This window comes from Doryrhamphus excisus, unplaced genomic scaffold (genome assembly GCF_030265055.1).
Source record: "Doryrhamphus excisus isolate RoL2022-K1 unplaced genomic scaffold, RoL_Dexc_1.0 HiC_scaffold_24, whole genome shotgun sequence".
Taxonomy (NCBI): Eukaryota; Metazoa; Chordata; class Actinopteri; order Syngnathiformes; family Syngnathidae; genus Doryrhamphus; species Doryrhamphus excisus.
Genome location: NW_026652242.1, coordinates 197,323 through 213,878, shown reverse-complemented (window position 1 = coordinate 213,878; position 16,556 = coordinate 197,323). Strand labels below are relative to the sequence as shown.

The window sequence follows — 16,556 nt, the reverse complement described above, 5'->3', positions numbered from 1 at the left end:
AGTGGCATCACATTGAAAGTGAAAGCTTAAATGTGTTCATTCATGTGACCTAACATCAGCAGTTATTTCCAAAGTTGGGGTTTCTCAACTTACTGTCACCTCAAAAGCCAAAATAGAACCAAACAGTAGATTTCAAGGCATGTGCAGCTGGATGAAGGAGCCAGGAGACTGAAGTCGGGGTTTCCCTGCTGAGGCTGCCGCCCTTGACCCAACCTCGGAAAAGCAGTAGATGGGTAGAATGCAGTGGAATATTAGCACATTTTTCAGTTTAAAAAGACCATGGAAGCAAAACCTGTACTTAAGTTCATATATAAAACCAGACAATTTCTGAATAAATCATTTGACAGTTTATTTAAAAAGGAACCACAAGATGCAACAAAGCCTTAAATTCTTGAAGTCAAAATGTCAACAATTACACCAGTTATGAACAGTATTGTGATGTATAATATAGAAAGATAAAACCAATGACCAACACTTCATGTAGCAAGGCAACATGTCCCGTATGTAACTCAACAGTTTAGGTCAGCGGCCCAAGGCACATCAAATAATTCAGAAAAAAAACAGCAGTAATTTTACAAGAAGTGTTCAATGACATTATATCGCACCAACTCACAACAAAACAAGTGATCGAGGCACTTTGGTTCACATTATTATTATCATTAGTTTGGTCTATCAAGTTTGTCATAAATGAACAACAGAAACCCACATGAGCAAGCACCTGGCAACGGAGGCAAGGAAAAACTCCCACTTGGGAAGAAACCTTGGACAGAACCCAGGCTCAGTGGGGCAGCCGTCTGTCTCGACCATTTAGGTTACAATACAAAAATGTTTGGTACAGCATGATTATGCATAATAATGGTCTTTATACATAAAGGTGCAAACGCTTGAGAACAAAAAGGCATAGTGAACATATGTATGTGGTAGGTAACTACGTATTACAACAGGAATGAAGTATTAACACGTCCGGGAAATGTTTCTGTAAAGGATTGTCTTTTCCCTAAACAGACACACACACACACACAAACACAGTAAAAATTGTATCAAGACTGAATTCTTAATTGTCAATTCATAAAACAAACTGTCAACACACCTTTTCTGTCATGTCCTGCAGTTGGTATCAGAATGCGAGTTGAACCTGTTCTCCTCTGTAGCTGTAAAACACACAAATCACAAATCTGACACTCTATCAGCTTTTTATCCTTAGCATCCTTCTGTTTTGCTAGGCTTAGTCCTCACCCAGGAAGTCAGTTGGGATACTCATATGCCGAGCATCCCCAATATATAGACTCCACGTGACATATTGCGGAAAAGTACTGCGACTACTACAAATCTATGAGCTTTGCTTTTCACGCAGCAGTGCCTACTACAGGGGAGAGAAAGAGAGACAAGTTAGTCAAATGTTATCAGTAACTGTCATATACATATACACTTTATACATGTTATATATTGCGTAAAATGTACTGCCACTAATACAAATCTTTGAGCTTTGCTGTTCTCAGCTCTTTGTGCAGCAGTGCCTACTACAGGGGAGAGAAAGAGAGACAAGTTAGTCAAATAAATCAGTCATATACATACTGTATATACACACACACACACCCAAACACACTATATACTTTATCAATATTATATATTGCAGAAAAAAAAAGAGGTCCGATGACTACATATCAGCAACGCTGATACCGATAACCGTTCTCATGTCTTCATGCAGCAGTGCCTACTACAGGGGAGAGAAAGAGAGACAGGTTAGTAACAAGTCAGTAATTGAAAAAGCTGAAAGTAATGCTATGACCGAGTATAACATAACAGCCTCGAACAGGCTATTCATGCAATAGTGCCTACTACAGGGGAGAGAGAGAGAGAGAGAGAGAGAGAGAGAGAGAGACAAGTTATTAGAATGTTCCATCATATAAGTGACATGAAGTTTCAGGAATAGGGAGAACATTGAGAACATGGAGAACATGACTATGCCAACACTGCCCGTTCAGAGATGATAATACAGTAATTCTGACTCGAGTATGTATCTACTACATATAATAAAGCGACATCTTCCGGTTGGGGCTAAAGCGTGTGCAGCTGCATTTCTGAAAGGCAGCCCATGAGCAGAGGTACAGCATACCTAGCCTTCAGGTCACAAGCACGGAGTACTGACGTATGTGAGACGGCGTGGATGGATGGAGGGGAAGAAATGGCCACATGGTCATTGCAAGCAAATGTTCATTGGGGACAAGACAGCATGTGTAGACCAGACCAGGGCCTACAAAGATGTTAAGATACAGTACACCGGACTGTGGTAACTGTAGTAAGAATGCAGAACACCTGACTGAATGCAAGACTGCGGTTGAGAAATGTAAATGTGATCAATCAGTGTCTGCTTGCCAGTTGTTGCCTTGCCGATGAGCTGAGTATAGCCTCTGGACTCAAACAACTCCAGTATAGGCTTCTTACGTTTCGAAAGCAGGTCCTCGTTGAAGTCGCCACAAACAACAATGGGGTGGCTTTCCATCATTGCCAAGGTGTCCAAGAGGTTTGTCAAATTAGGTAGAAATGTGCCCAGACTCAAGTTTGGTGGTCGATAAACAGTAGCCACCACAGCCGTGATCGGCACCATGACTTTAACCACCAAGAATTCAAGGTCTGGCACATTCTGGACAAACCGAAGGGGCTGGCCTCGAAGTTCCCTCCGACAGTAGGCTGCAACTCCGCCTCCCTCTTTCGCAGCCATGTCTGGCCTGTTTAAGTAGGAGACACGTCTGTTCCGTACAAAAACAGCGTAGTCCTCCAGCTTCAAGTGTGGCGAGATGGAACCAGACAAATGGGTTTCCGTCAAACAAAGCACATCAGCCAGTCTCAGCTCATGATGAGATTTGATGTCCATGTGACACGCGAGGCCCTCTGTGTTATGGTGGACAATCTTCAAAGTCGGAGAAGGCCCTTGTGCAAAGTGCAACAGCGGTCTGACAGACAAGAAAGAAGCGTGCAACATGCTGTCCATTGCCAAAGCAATGTTGGGATCAGCATATATTTTCTTCTCATCCAAGTCCATGATCTTCAGTCCCTGGAGCGAGGTCGTGCGACTTAGAGCGACGTAGGCCATTCCAGGTTCAAACACGCGCTTCAGAGATACGACCGCAGAAGATAGCGTCATGCCTTGCACTTTGTGCGCCGTGCATCCAAAGGCCAGTTTTGCCGGGAATTGCCGCCTCACCAGTCCTTTGATGCTTAAACTTTCCTCTGACTTTTCTATGTAGGCCAAATCGTCCCCGGATCCCTGAAGTTTCTTCCGAAATTTCAGGCCTGCTCCAGGATTGTCCAAAGAAATGCCAAGAAAAGTAACAGCGGCCTGTGGTCCACGGACAATGTTCATGATGGTCCCGAAGGTGCCGTTCACGAGACCATCCTCAATGTCCAAGTTCCGGATGATCATGACTCGCGCTCCTACAGCGGCTTGCAGGTTGTTGGGCAGATCTCTTTTCCTCCCGGTTATCATGTTGGACACGATGACCAATTGTCCGGTCCGGGGGTCTTTTCTGTAGTTTTCTGCCGGAATGTCGACCACATTCAGTTTCAAAGCTGCCACAGTTGCACGGTTGTGTTCGTCAACCTCCTTATTGGTTGCAAAAATGTGGAGCGTACTGGTGTGACACTGCGATGTTTCGACAGTAGCCTGCTGCAGTAAAGCCCGGTCACTTTCATACAAGGGCTCCTCCTTCCTCTTTTCCCTTACCCTGTTCAAAAGCTGGGCAAAGGTCAGGTCCTCCTTCTGTCGCATGATCTCCGTAAGTCGGACCAACTGAAAGTTGGTCCAGAGGTCAAGGACATTATCCTCATACACACAGAGGGGTTTGGCCCTTCCAAGAGGTGGCAGCTGGTAAAAGTCCCCAACTACAAGCACAGAGATCCCTCCAAAGGTCTTCCGGTTGCCCTTGACTTGCTGGAACCGCCAGTGGACATACGCAAAAAGATCCTTGGAGACCATTGATATTTCATCAATGATTAAAATCTGCACGTTGGAAAGACTCGCCCGCAAGGTGTCCAGCGCGTTGCCGAGTCCTTGATATGGAGGCCTCAAACTTCTTGGGAGCTTCAAGACCGAGTGCAAGGTTTTCCCAGAAATGTTGAGCGCAGCTGTGCCGGTAAATGACGTCAACAGAACCGTGGGTTGAGACAAATCCGCATCGGTACGAATGCCAGGAAGCTGCCGAAAAATCTTGGTGGCCTCCTGGTAAATGCACTTGATGACATGTGACTTGCCACATCCAGCTCCCCCTGAGATGAAATAATGAAAGGGCTCAAGGTCGCGATCAGAAACGCGCTGCAAACACCAGTCGCGTACGGCATAGAAGACGGAAGCCTGCATGATGTTAAGACTGCGGTACATCCTCCTCACAAAGTCCGGACTCAACTGGGGTGCTTCAAAGGCCGGCAGTGCTGGGGCGCCGGAAAGGTCAGCCTGATAGGCAGGAACATCATCCTGCTCATCCCGCTCGTCCGCTGCGTTTGGCATCATGGCCTTCAGCGCAGCAAGACATTCCAGGCGCTCTGCTTCCACCTCTGGCGCAAAAGAGTTCCACGCATTAACAGCTGGACCTTCCTGTTGGAGTCGCTCCAAAGCCTTGTCCAGTTTCTTCGCTTGGCCCTCAAACCGCTTCATTTTCTCATCAACGATGGCCTTTGCAGGACCTAGCCTTGACCATCCGTCCAGGTAGAATGACTCATAGGTTGGGTGGGAGTCGCTGGTCAACTCACGGTCCGTCCTGTGGGGCAAGTAGAGTTTGAGAAGGGCCCTGAAATATTTTTCAGGAACCTTTGTCATGGAAAACCGCGTGTATCTTATGACGGCAGGTTTTCCCCTGGTCCTCTTCTGAATGCAACCCATGTCGTTCAAAAGGGGAATGACATTTGGCCCTTCTCTCTCGTAACCGTAGACCACCCTGTAATCAGACGCAAACTCTGCCAGACACATAGACTCAAACGCCTGCGTACGTGGTCTGTTGGCGTACTTTTCCGGCAAACTTGACATCCACACTTCAGCTGAATCTGGGTGCATGGTCATAAGCCGACTCATGGGCAGACTCATTCGGAAACCGTCCTCGTCGGTTTGGAGGAACACCACATTGCGTGAGGACTTCTTCAGGGGCAAACTGCATGTTCGTGCCACTGCTTCCTGAGCACTTACCTCTCTGTGCTTTGAATACGCCTGCATGATCTTTTGCATCTCCTCCTTCTGGTTGGCGTCAGACTTTTGCACGTCCTTGATGACAGATTTGAGGAACTCTGTCATCTCGTGCTCCGGCTTGGAGATGTAAGACATCATGTACATGATGCAGCTGATATCATCCAGAATATACTGGATGTCCATGTTGGCGTTCCACGCACGCAGCAGATGGGGGTTGTAGGCATTAGTCCAACTTTCTTGCGGTGTACGCTTCAAGTGGACAGCCATCCCAGTACTGAGGTTCTCAACATAGTGCTTATACCGACCCAGGGTCAGCTGGCACGAATTGAGCAGGTCCGTCAAGTCCTCCGGAACCTGTGTGTCCATAAGACGCTCTCTTAGCTGTTTCAGCTTTTCCTTGGACTCCCTCTGTTTCTTCGCCAACTTGGTCCTTTTGGCACGGGCGTCTTCCTCCTTCCGTCTCTTCTTCTTGGGGTCATCGTTTTCCTCTTCGTCATCACTGGTCGGGTCCTCAAAGGGAAAGGTAATTGTGGTGACATCCATGGGCAGTTTAGGGAATCCAAAGCGACAGGAGACATTTCCTTTTCGGCAAGATTTGGTGTGACTGCGGCTGTGAGTTTGAACACTCGTAACCACTTCATGGAGTTCCGGATCCTTGGTTTGATCGGGGATGTGGCAGGTGATATAACGGTCGATGAATTCGACCACTTCGCCACAGTAGATGGGATCTGGTTCCTCGATCACCGGTGCGTCCTTTATCCACACCACCATGTGTATATGAGGACTTCCTCGTGCTTGAAACTCAACACGATAAAAGTAGTCCTCGACTGGGCCGATGGGCTGCGCAGGAGACAGAATAAGCTCTAAGAGAGCATCTACCCTTTTCTCAAACATGCGCATGACCGTGACTGGATTGCTGCGGAGAATCTCGCATTTAGCGTTCCAGTCCAGATCTGAAAAGTGACCCTCCTGTTGGCCTTGCTGCGCTTTTATCACAGCAGTGACTTCAGGCCATCTCATTTCCGCCGCAGAAAAGGTAAGAAAAAATGTTGGCTTCCCCAACTGCCTGGCCATTGCGTGGAGCTCCCGGTGAGCTTTCTCCCAGTATGCTGGTGTTCCTCGGAGTGGCTGCATAAATCTGGTCGCTTCCCTGTTCTGTATGAGCCGCTCCAACGCCTCCTTGTCCTGGATCATCCGGTTCAGAATTTTCCTCCCATCCGCAGTGTGAGGTTTTCCTTTCCGCGACTGAATCGACATGCTGTTATTGGCCATGTACGTTTCAATGACAAATTGGGCAAAGAAAAGGTAGCCCTGATCTTCAGCAAAGCGTGGATCAACTGAAAACAATCTGGTGTTGAAGTAAGAACTCGGTGATACTTTAACGATCCTCTCCTCATCCATTGTGTTCTTTCCCGTTGGGAACAGAACAGGAAAGGCCATGGCCTCCAGCTGCGGCACAGCAAAAAATCCAACAGGCTTGTTTTGTTGGGCAGGAGCAATGCTGAATATCCCATCCCCAAATGAAAGACTTTCCTGTGAAATGTCAAGCGGCTGCATGCATGTATCGAACATGAGGCCCGGCCGAAGTTCCTCCTGATCACGTTCAACATGCTGTGCCTGCGTAACTTGGGCGTTGCTGGCCTCTTGCTGCAAGGATGATGACGGCAGGGCGGATGGCTCCTCTTCCCCTTCAAGGACACTTTCAGCTGCTGCACTCTCATTGATGCACACATCCCTGTACTGTGGATGAGTGTCTATCAGCGTCCTGAGCCCGGCTATAACATTCGCCATATTTACTGTATAAAAATGCTGATGTCCTTTATACCGAAGGCGTCTCTTCAGCTTTACCTGCAGCAGTTGAGCTTCGCTACGTGGCCGAGGTAGTGAGTTCACTGCTGCTTCCATTTCCGACGGTACGCACACTACTGAGCCATGAACAGCTCGTTGCCGTCCTTTGGGCAATGCTACAATTTTTGCAAAAGGTATAATTTTTGCTATCAGCTGTCTCTCGAGTACATTTAAATCGGACAGCTCTTGGGGAATGGGTGCCAGATCCAACTTATTTGCAACTGCCAGAGGTGGCATTGCACATCTCCTGAGGTGGGAGTCACAGGAGTGACATATCCATTCCTGCTTTCTCTCTTGCGGGGCAGTGCATGGGGCAGAACAACTGTTGTTGCAGACGTGAACATATATACCTGTCAAGCTGGCGGCCACTATGTCATGGTTGTCGCTATATTTTCCTCGATTGCATTTCTGTACCTGATTTAGGAAAAGAGCACGGTGGCATACAGTACAAACATATGTGGGCCCATGTGCGACTCTTTCGCGGAACGACGATATTGCTGCTTTCATTACAGCGCTTGCTGGATCCTGCACATTGTTGGCTGAATGTTGAGTTCTAGTCATGTATTTAGTCTTTATTTGAAGCGCGCATTGTAATTTGTGCCGAATACGCTGCCTGGTAAGACGGTTCTTTTCACAATGCTGAACATGTAGCCTTACATTAGAATGTCTATTACTATCTCGCACATATTTGTTATTTTGAAAATAAGGATTGTTTCTATACTTCTGCATCCATGTTTTCATGAAAACAGCCCACCTTTGCTTAAAACCTGGATGGTTGCGATATTTATCTCTTAGATACACCCTATATCTCGCCTGAAAAGCTGGATCCCGATGATACCGCTCCCTCAGATATAACCTTTGTCTCGCCTGAAAAGCTGGATCCCTGTGATACCTCTCTCTCACATATAACTTTTGTCTCGCCTGAAAAGCTGGATCCCGTTGATACCGCTCCCTCACATATAACTTTTGTCTCGCCTGAAAAGCTGGATCCCTGTGATACCTCTGTCTCACATATAACTTTTGTCTCGCCTGAAAAGCTGGATCCCTGTGATACCTCTGTCTCACATATAACTTTTGTCTCGCCTGAAAAGCTGGATCCCGTTGATACCGCTCCCTCTGATATAACTTTTTTCTCACCTGAATATCTGAATCCAGGTGATACCCTTCCCTGAAATTCAGCTTCTGTCGTTCAACAAAAGCCAGATCAGATTGATACCTTCTCCTAACATATGCTGACATTAAAGTCTTTTTGGTCGTTGGACTTCTGTGGTATTTTTCAGCTACGTGCGTCTTCTGTTTATTCTTAAAGGCACTATCACACCTGTATCGCGTGGTAAAGCCGTTTAATTTTTGTTGGCGGTAATTAGTGTCTGTTACATACTTGACCTTCATTTGTAGACGTTTTTTTTGACGGGGATCGGGTTTGTTTGAAGCTTCAAACGGTCTACATTGTTGGCACTTTAGTGCCCTTTTCATAGCGGTCCGTCGCCTCGTTTTACTCACTTTGGAAAAATCTATTTGAACATGGACGCATGGTGGTACTATCAGCTCCTCCTGATCTGTCTCAACACATTCTCTTATTGCTGCGTCTGTTTCTTTGGTGGGCTCTGAAGTGATTACGACATCCAACTGTACCTGTCTGTCACTTGCTATCTGTTCTAATCCAAAGGAAACCGGTACCAACTCGTAGTTCGCATCGGGGCTGCGATCCGAAAGGAGCTCATGCACATGGTCGACTAAGTCATCTAAGTGTGAAAATGTCATCATAATCGCAGTTCCGTTTGGGACTGGCAAACCTACTGAAGATCGACTGTGCGAATCAAAAAAACCATAGCATCCTGACCTATCACGAAAAACCGCAAAGCACTCTGGAGCCACAATCAGAAAAGCATGAGTGACATCTTGTGAGAGGCACTCAAGTTGTCTGGCAAGTGGCAACAAATACGGATCTATTAGGGAATTGCTGCGATCCCTCACCAAACCAAATTTCGGCTCCAACTGTGTAACTGTGTATGCATTGTTGTCGGTGTGAACTATCTTTGGCATTTCCTCTTTGGTTAAATGATTGCTGATTAAACGTAGTCCTAGCCCACATATTGTCCACGCATAGAGTGAGTCTCCATTTTCAAGAACTCTGTCAAGAACGTCTGAATCAAAATGAAACCCCTCAGCATGGTAGGCCAAGAACGTCAGTGCCATACACGTGCACTGATTATTGCGAGTGCAATCGTCATACCTCAAATCCATCTGGGAGTGAGTGGCCCGGACGGTACGAATGCGTCGACCAGCTTCTGTGCCACAATCCTGAAATGTAGTATTTGTCGTGTTAACATACATTTGTGTAATCAGGTTAGTTTTTACCATAGAAAAGCTTACATTAGCCTTGTTTTATCAATGCAACTTTACAGTAGATCTAGTAGGCGTATTCATTTCCTGTGTTAAAATTACCTGGCTGGTTTCATCCAGGACAATGTGCAGTAGTGGCATTGAGGACTTTGCACAAATGTCTCTCTGAACCACTGTCTCTGGACTACAAGGCGGTGATGGTGTTGACGGCAGCTCTACAGTATGCAGTGTCGCCTTCGCCTCAGTCTAAATGAGAAACACAAAACTAACTTAAAAATGGCACACAAATCCAACAGAATACCACCTTTAATATAGTAACAAATATAGCGTGTGTATATGATAAACATAGAAAATGTTTGTTTTACCCAGCTGGTCCCATCCATGACAATGTGCTGTGGTGGTGTGGAGGATGGCGCACACGTCTCCTCTGTGACGACCACTGGCCCGGGACTGCAAGGTGGCGTTGGGGTGGAAGGCAGCTCCACACGATGTGGTGTTTCCTCCATCTACACACACAAACACACACATTTCTGTCATGCCATTTTTCTACACCAACAAATGTAGGCTGCATATACTATAAAAAGAAAAAAGTGCATTTTACCCAGCTGGCCTCATCCTGTACAATGTGCTGCAGTGGCGTGGAGGAAGGTGGCGGTGTTGCCTCCATCTAAAAATGTACACACACCACTTTACTAACAATGCACACACACACTTTTACAACCAGAACAACATTTTATTTTCCTCCTATGACATATTTTGTTCATTCATTCGTTTTCTATCACTTGTCTTCATGAGGATCGTGGAGGTGCTGGAGCCTATCCCAGCTGTCTTCGGGCGAGAGGCGGGGTAAACCCTGGACTGGTGGCCAGCCAATCACAGGGCACATATAGACAAACAACCATTCACACTCACATTCATACCTAAGGACAATTTGGAGTGGCCAATTAACCTAGCATGTTTTTGGAAGGGGGAAGGAAGAAAAAACCCACACATCCATGGGAAGAACATGCAAACTCCACACAGAGACACACTCACCCATCGTGCAGCCACTATGACATAGTTGCATAGCATATGCATAGTTGCATATGCATAGTTGCATAGCATATGCATAGTTGCATATGCATAGTTGCATAGCATATGCATAGTTGCATATGCATAGTTGCATAGCATATGCATAGTTGCATATGCATACTTCTTGCCAAGTTATATTTTCCTAAACAATCTTTGCAGAAAGTTGCTTATCATGGTCCTGTGTGGAACCATTGAACCAAGATGAAAAAGGGATGACTGTACATGGACTACAAACCTGCAGCTCTCCCACTCTCCTCTTGGAGGCTGGACGACGCGGTTGGCACTCTGCAGTCACCGCCTGACGTGGCACAGGAAAAAAGGAAATATTTCACATGCATAGCTTTTACAAAATAGAAAGTGCTGTACTTACAAGATTTAGATGTATTTGTGAATAACATACTTTCTATGAAGCGGCTAAAGTACCTTCTTGCCCTTGGGGATAACTGTGGAGGTCTCAGGGCTTGGAAGATGCGATGGAGCCAGCTTGTCCATTGCAACCAGCATGGGCGGGCTGAACCACACAGGGTTCACAGGGATGTTGCACTGCAACAGGTCCTCCTGTCAAAAAGTACCAAAATACATATACTGAGACTTGAAACTATCACCATCCTAACATCCATGCTCGTCTCCATCAACTGTGACAAACAAACCTGCTGCTTGCACATCCCTTTGCTGGAGTCACGGGGCACCTTGGACTTGACACGTCGACTCCTCTGTTGCGATAAGTCACATTATGGCTACATACACATTCTTGTCCATTTTTCCAATTTTTTTTTACCCCCTCTGCGCTGCCAATGAGTGTCCAGTCAAAAGGGTTGGAAGGATGCTGCACGGTGACCTCACCCTTCACGACCACTTTTGGCAGGAACACTCGCATCGGTGGGGACGTCTGAAGAGAAGGTGCTGGTGGTACAGTCGTCTCCAGCTGATGGGGCACAGAAAAGGCAATCATAACGTGGCATCCATTACACAATGAGATGCCTTTTTGAAAGTACCTTCTGGAACAGGGATGACCAAAGACGATGGGGCTGATGGGGAACACAGGCAAAAATTATTTGTGACACATAGGTTTGATAAACCAACACAATGAGTCACATGCATGTGTTTTAGGGCTGGGACAACGCGTCAACATCAATGACGTCGACACAAAATATAAAAATCATAAATAATAGTTTAAGTAGAACTTTAATCCACGTCTGGTGCGATTTACAATTTAAATGTGCAGTTGTTAAACTATAGGAATAGGCCTCTACGCGGAGGCGTTGAGACTTAACAAAATAAGAGCCGATTCTCAAACAAAATAGCCTACAGTTTGCCTCTTTTAAACAAAATAAATCATATTATTAACTAATAGTATTTAATCAAAGAACAAAGACTTGTAGCTGACCTTTTGTTCCTTTTTGCCAAAAGGCACGGATGAGAGGGGGAGATCCCACATAACAACAACACAAAAGCTTATAGGTTTATATCAAGGCTACGGTGGTAACTGTCCTGGGCTATAGCTTAACCTTATGGTTTTTGTTGAGAAAAATGAGCATGTTGACATGCTCAGAGGTGAATGCAGCCGAGTGACTGCTTTCTCGAAGCATTGCTACATGAACATGTTTAACACTGTCGAAAAAAAATTATCAATAATCGATCATCTATTAATTGTGCCCATCCCTAATTCAGATTGTGTTAAAAACAATAGTTTTATTTATTTAAAGAAAGTTTATTACTTTTGTTGTTTTCGGATTCCATTGTGCACTTTGTTGTATTGTTCAAAACAATTCATTTTTGAACTTGTTAATAAAAATATATTTGTTTGATTCATGATAAATTTGCTTTAATTACTATATATGTCAAATTATTAAACGATAGTCTAATCAAAATCGAATCAAATCGGTTTTAAAAATGAATTGTTAGATTAATCGATGCATCGAAAAACTATTTTCTAAATTACATAATTACAAAAATAATCATTTAACCCAGCCCTAATGTGTTTGTGATTAAAATGTAGTGTGAATGAAGGTGCAACCCAAAAGTACCTCGCCCGGCGGTGACATAGGAGGAGCTGGTGGCGGAGGTGGAGGGGGTGGGGTGGGTGCGGTACTCTCCAGCTGACGGCGGGCAGCAACCCACAACAACCTGGCAAGCACAGGCATCCCATCGCTGTCACTGAGGTGTACCTGCCACACATAACCCAAAATGATTAGTAAACCTGGAAATATTCTACTTGTACATATCCTTACTATAGGATGTCATCTACTTACGCCATCCCTACACCACATCTCAAGGCGTGACAGCGGGAAGTGGTCAGCTGAGGATAGGTAGGGAATACCTGCGGTACAGAAAGGAAAAAACAAATCCCTTATTAGTTTCTATAAACTTTTGTTTACCAGGTCAAGTCAATGAAATGACACTGGCATTTCACATCGTTGAGGTTTCCTACTTATGTTAAGCGTTGATAACAGTATTCCTTTATTTCAATTTGCATACCCATGCTAGCTGCCACCCGACGGTACTCCCGGCGCAGACGATCCTGCTGGGCCACCACGACGTTCAGACGTGGAGGAAAGTCCACGACGACGACCTGAATAAATGAACATATCATCATAACAATATAAATTCCATTTCATGTAAATCATTATTTGTAACAAGAATATAGATCACAAGGTATTTACGTTAGGCCAGCGGCTGCAGGTGGCGGTCAGGAGCTGCCCGAAGTCAGTGGCTGCCTCGCCAACGGGACGACCCAAGTTGTTGCTGGGTGCCAAAACACAGACCGCCTCAGGAGAACGAGACAGAACCGCATTCTGCACCTCAGCCCACAACTGAGCCGCCGTGGCACCCGGGGTGGACATCACTCCAAAAGACAAGGGTCCCTCCGGCATCTTCACAAATCCATCTGCAATGGCTCGCAGATGGGAGTCTCCAACGATCAGGACAAACTACAAACATACAAATAAATACGTGAGCGCATATTCTTCATTGGTCTTCAATGTACTCTTGTATTCAGACATTCTACATACCCGCTTGCCCTGAGCCACGGCTGGAATGACCAGCTTGTGGTTCTTCCCAGTCACTGCAGAAACTGGCCATTTCCGCACGGTGTGGCGCCGCCCAGTGCCTCGGACTAATCACAATTACAGACACAATTAAAAAGGTAAATCCTGCAACCTTAAACAAATTAGATACCGTGGCAATGTTTTGCACAGTACGAGACTATAGACAATACATTTGACACAGTGAAAGAAAATAGACATTAAAACGATAAAAAAATGTGTATTCAAGTCACAGGAGGGCTGACCGTGTCTCGGAGGCTGGTGTCTGGCCAGAGACTCCTAAGGAAGTAGCACAAACATTTAAAAAACGTGAGTACGAGTAAAACCAACCAGTACCAATATATCTTTAGCAAAATCAGTCAGCAACTACAGTATGTCTATACAGTAACATACACGTCTTACATGTAAACACCAGCAATTTATCTGTTATATTCACATTTCTCATCAAACAGTCACCAGACCAGTCAGTGAATATCTACAAAACTTTAGGTGCAGCACGAATGACAATTATCCCATACATTTTCCAAAAGGCTGACGAAATTCTTACCTGGGCAACCACAGAAGAAGTGGCGGAGCAGGCATCCACCACACGGGGCTGGTCGGCCAGAGGGGAGGTCTGGAACCTGGCTCTCTGATTACACATTAGAGGATGTTAAGCTTATGACAATGAAGACAAATTCATATTCAAAATGAAAAGTGAAACCAATACCTTCTTCGTGGGAGACTGCAGGATGGTCCCATCGCTGGTCGTCGAGGGTGGGGACCCAGGCTGTGAACAATGTCAATGTAGTACATATTGGTCCCAAAGGAATATTCTCTTTAATCATTTAGTACAGCTACAACACTGTAGTAAGAAATCAGTCATAAGAGGAAAAGTACCTGCTGGGGTGCGCTGGTCTGGCCCGTCTGTGGATCAGCAAGGTCCAGCTTCCTCCATCGGCGCTTTGCTGCTTCGGAACGCTTCCCCTTCCGTGGCATCCTGTTCACAGCAAAGACAAAAGCACAAAAACACTTCCCAACACTTGAATGTTGAAAATACAGCAGTAGTACACTGCAAAGTACTAGGATAGTACTTTTTCCCAGTGTGTGTGTGCGTGGATGGATGTGTGGATGGATGGATGGATGGTGTGTAGTGTTTTCAGTGACTCTAGTTTAGCAATATATGGTGTGTGTTTATGCACTGATGTCTTCTCTGGTGTATAGATATGAATGTAGTGATTAGCTAATGGTGGTAGGGCTGATGATGATGATGATGCTTTCAGTCGCCTTCAGCTGCCAACAGATTTCCAAATCTCGCAATGTGCAATGCTCAGGGAGATGCTGGAAAGAACAGAAAATATTTTAATTCATTAAACAAATCAGGATTAATATTTGCTAAACAACCCTGAGACCTCTGCTGATTAGAACAATATCAAATTTGAAATGAGCTAATTTCCCCACTGAGGGATGAATAATTGCATATCTTATCAATATAGCATCAATGTGTTGCGATACAATTGTAAATAGTTCTCAAAACGTCAATTCCACTTTGAACAAACACATCAGTCTGAGCACATGGGACCACAGCACCTGCAGCTAGCATGCTCCATACTCAACCCACACTACATACACATGCAAAGAGTATACGTTTAGTATACGTTTAGTATACGTTTAGTATACGTTTAGTATACGTTTTCTCATTTTTACCTTTAAAAGGCAACAAAAGCAAGCAGTGTGAGCACATGGTACCACCGAGCACATGCACATAACTTATTTTGCATCCATAAGCAATCCAAACTACAAAAACATGTTAGAAAAAACATATTTTAAATATGTTGTATTATAGTAACGTTTAAAGGTAAAGAGAGCATAATTGCTGTCAAAAAGCATCAATCGTCACATTAATCATGCACACATAGGACCATGGACCAAGCTAGCTTAAACATACACATAGCTTATTTTGCATCCATAAGCAATCCACACTATTAAAACATGCTAGAAAAACATCTTTTAAATATGTTGTATTATTTTAATGTTTAAAAGGTAAAGAGAGCATTATTGCTGGCAAAAAGCATCAATCATCACATTAATCATGCACACATAGGACCGCATGGACCAAACTAGCTTAAAACATGCAGACAACAGCTATCAAACAACAGCTAAAAGAACTTTTAAAACATGATAGAAATATTCTTAAAGTAAATGTATGCACTTTTGTACTTTCACCAAGCGTGTATTTTAGCTGTACAACCAACAGGTCCAATCAACCAATTGCAAGTTGGGTGTGGCACTGAACTTTAGCAAAAGAGATCACCAAGGCAAACAAACATACTTTCTACATCTATCAACGTTCATATCTAACTTCATATTTGTCCATAAACTACAATTGACAAGTAACAAAAACAACAGTACTCTTAATATAAAGGAGCATAATTGGATGCGTCTACTTACCTCAGTCGCAAGGAAGGAGTGAACTCGCTGATTGATCTGGTTGCGCATGCGTTGGTTGATCAGCCAACCAGGAGATCCAGATGGCGATATTGTATATGATGATATTTTATGGATCGATACCAAGTCGAAATTGATATCAGATACTGCTAAGGTATAGGTCCAATTACCGGGATCGGCGCTGTTCATACTGGATCGGCAAAATCCACCCCTCCCCCTTGTCTTTGGAAGCCATTAACACCACACACTCAACCTCAACGAAACGTTATGTGATAAATGAATTAAAAATAATATACAACCTGTAAAATGATTGTTAGTTTTATTTTTTTAAACGAGATTGAATTTGTGTTAAATAAAAACAACTACAAATACAATAAATACAACAGAGGCAGTTCTGCTTCAATGATGCATTAGGCAACCCACGCTGTGGCCCCTCCCCCACCCCACCGTCATTTCATTACATAGATTTTCACTATTTAAACTACCAATACTATCAGTGATGTGGTATATGTTATCAGATAATGTACTTATAATAATAATAATAATAGTCCAACACAATTAAATCCAAAACAAATAGAGAAATGACAAAAGTATATTTTATTTTAAAATCTTATTTTAATATTATTTACTAGTATATTATTATT

At 44.4% G+C, this 16,556-nt stretch overlaps 1 protein-coding gene across 3 annotated transcripts; it reads right to left on the bottom strand.

The window, feature by feature from the left end:
- Positions 1-388: 388 nt before the first annotated feature.
- On the bottom strand, positions 389-16,253 carry LOC131111076 (uncharacterized). Of its 3 annotated transcripts, none has more exons than XM_058064065.1 (22): positions 16,083-16,253; positions 15,916-15,951; positions 14,365-14,805; positions 14,195-14,254; positions 14,033-14,116; positions 13,731-13,764; positions 13,453-13,556; positions 13,105-13,371; positions 12,920-13,013; positions 12,694-12,761; positions 12,469-12,609; positions 11,437-11,469; positions 11,220-11,366; positions 11,092-11,154; positions 10,865-10,999; positions 10,677-10,739; positions 9,972-10,037; positions 9,736-9,876; positions 9,473-9,616; positions 1,237-9,328; positions 1,091-1,151; positions 389-997 (listed from the first exon to the last, which is right to left on the bottom strand). In XM_058064065.1, the coding sequence occupies exons 3-20, from the start codon at positions 14,461-14,463 to the stop codon at positions 2,255-2,257; spliced, it is 8,817 nt and encodes a 2,938-aa protein (XP_057920048.1). In that variant the 5' UTR covers positions 14,464-14,805; positions 15,916-15,951; positions 16,083-16,253; the 3' UTR covers positions 389-997; positions 1,091-1,151; positions 1,237-2,254. The 3 variants fall into 3 exon arrangements, with proteins under 3 accessions (XP_057920048.1, XP_057920049.1, XP_057920050.1); XM_058064067.1 differs by having other exon boundaries at positions 392-997; positions 9,261-9,328; positions 16,083-16,242; XM_058064066.1 differs by lacking the exon at positions 15,916-15,951.
- Between the last annotated feature and the right edge of the window lie 303 nt (positions 16,254-16,556).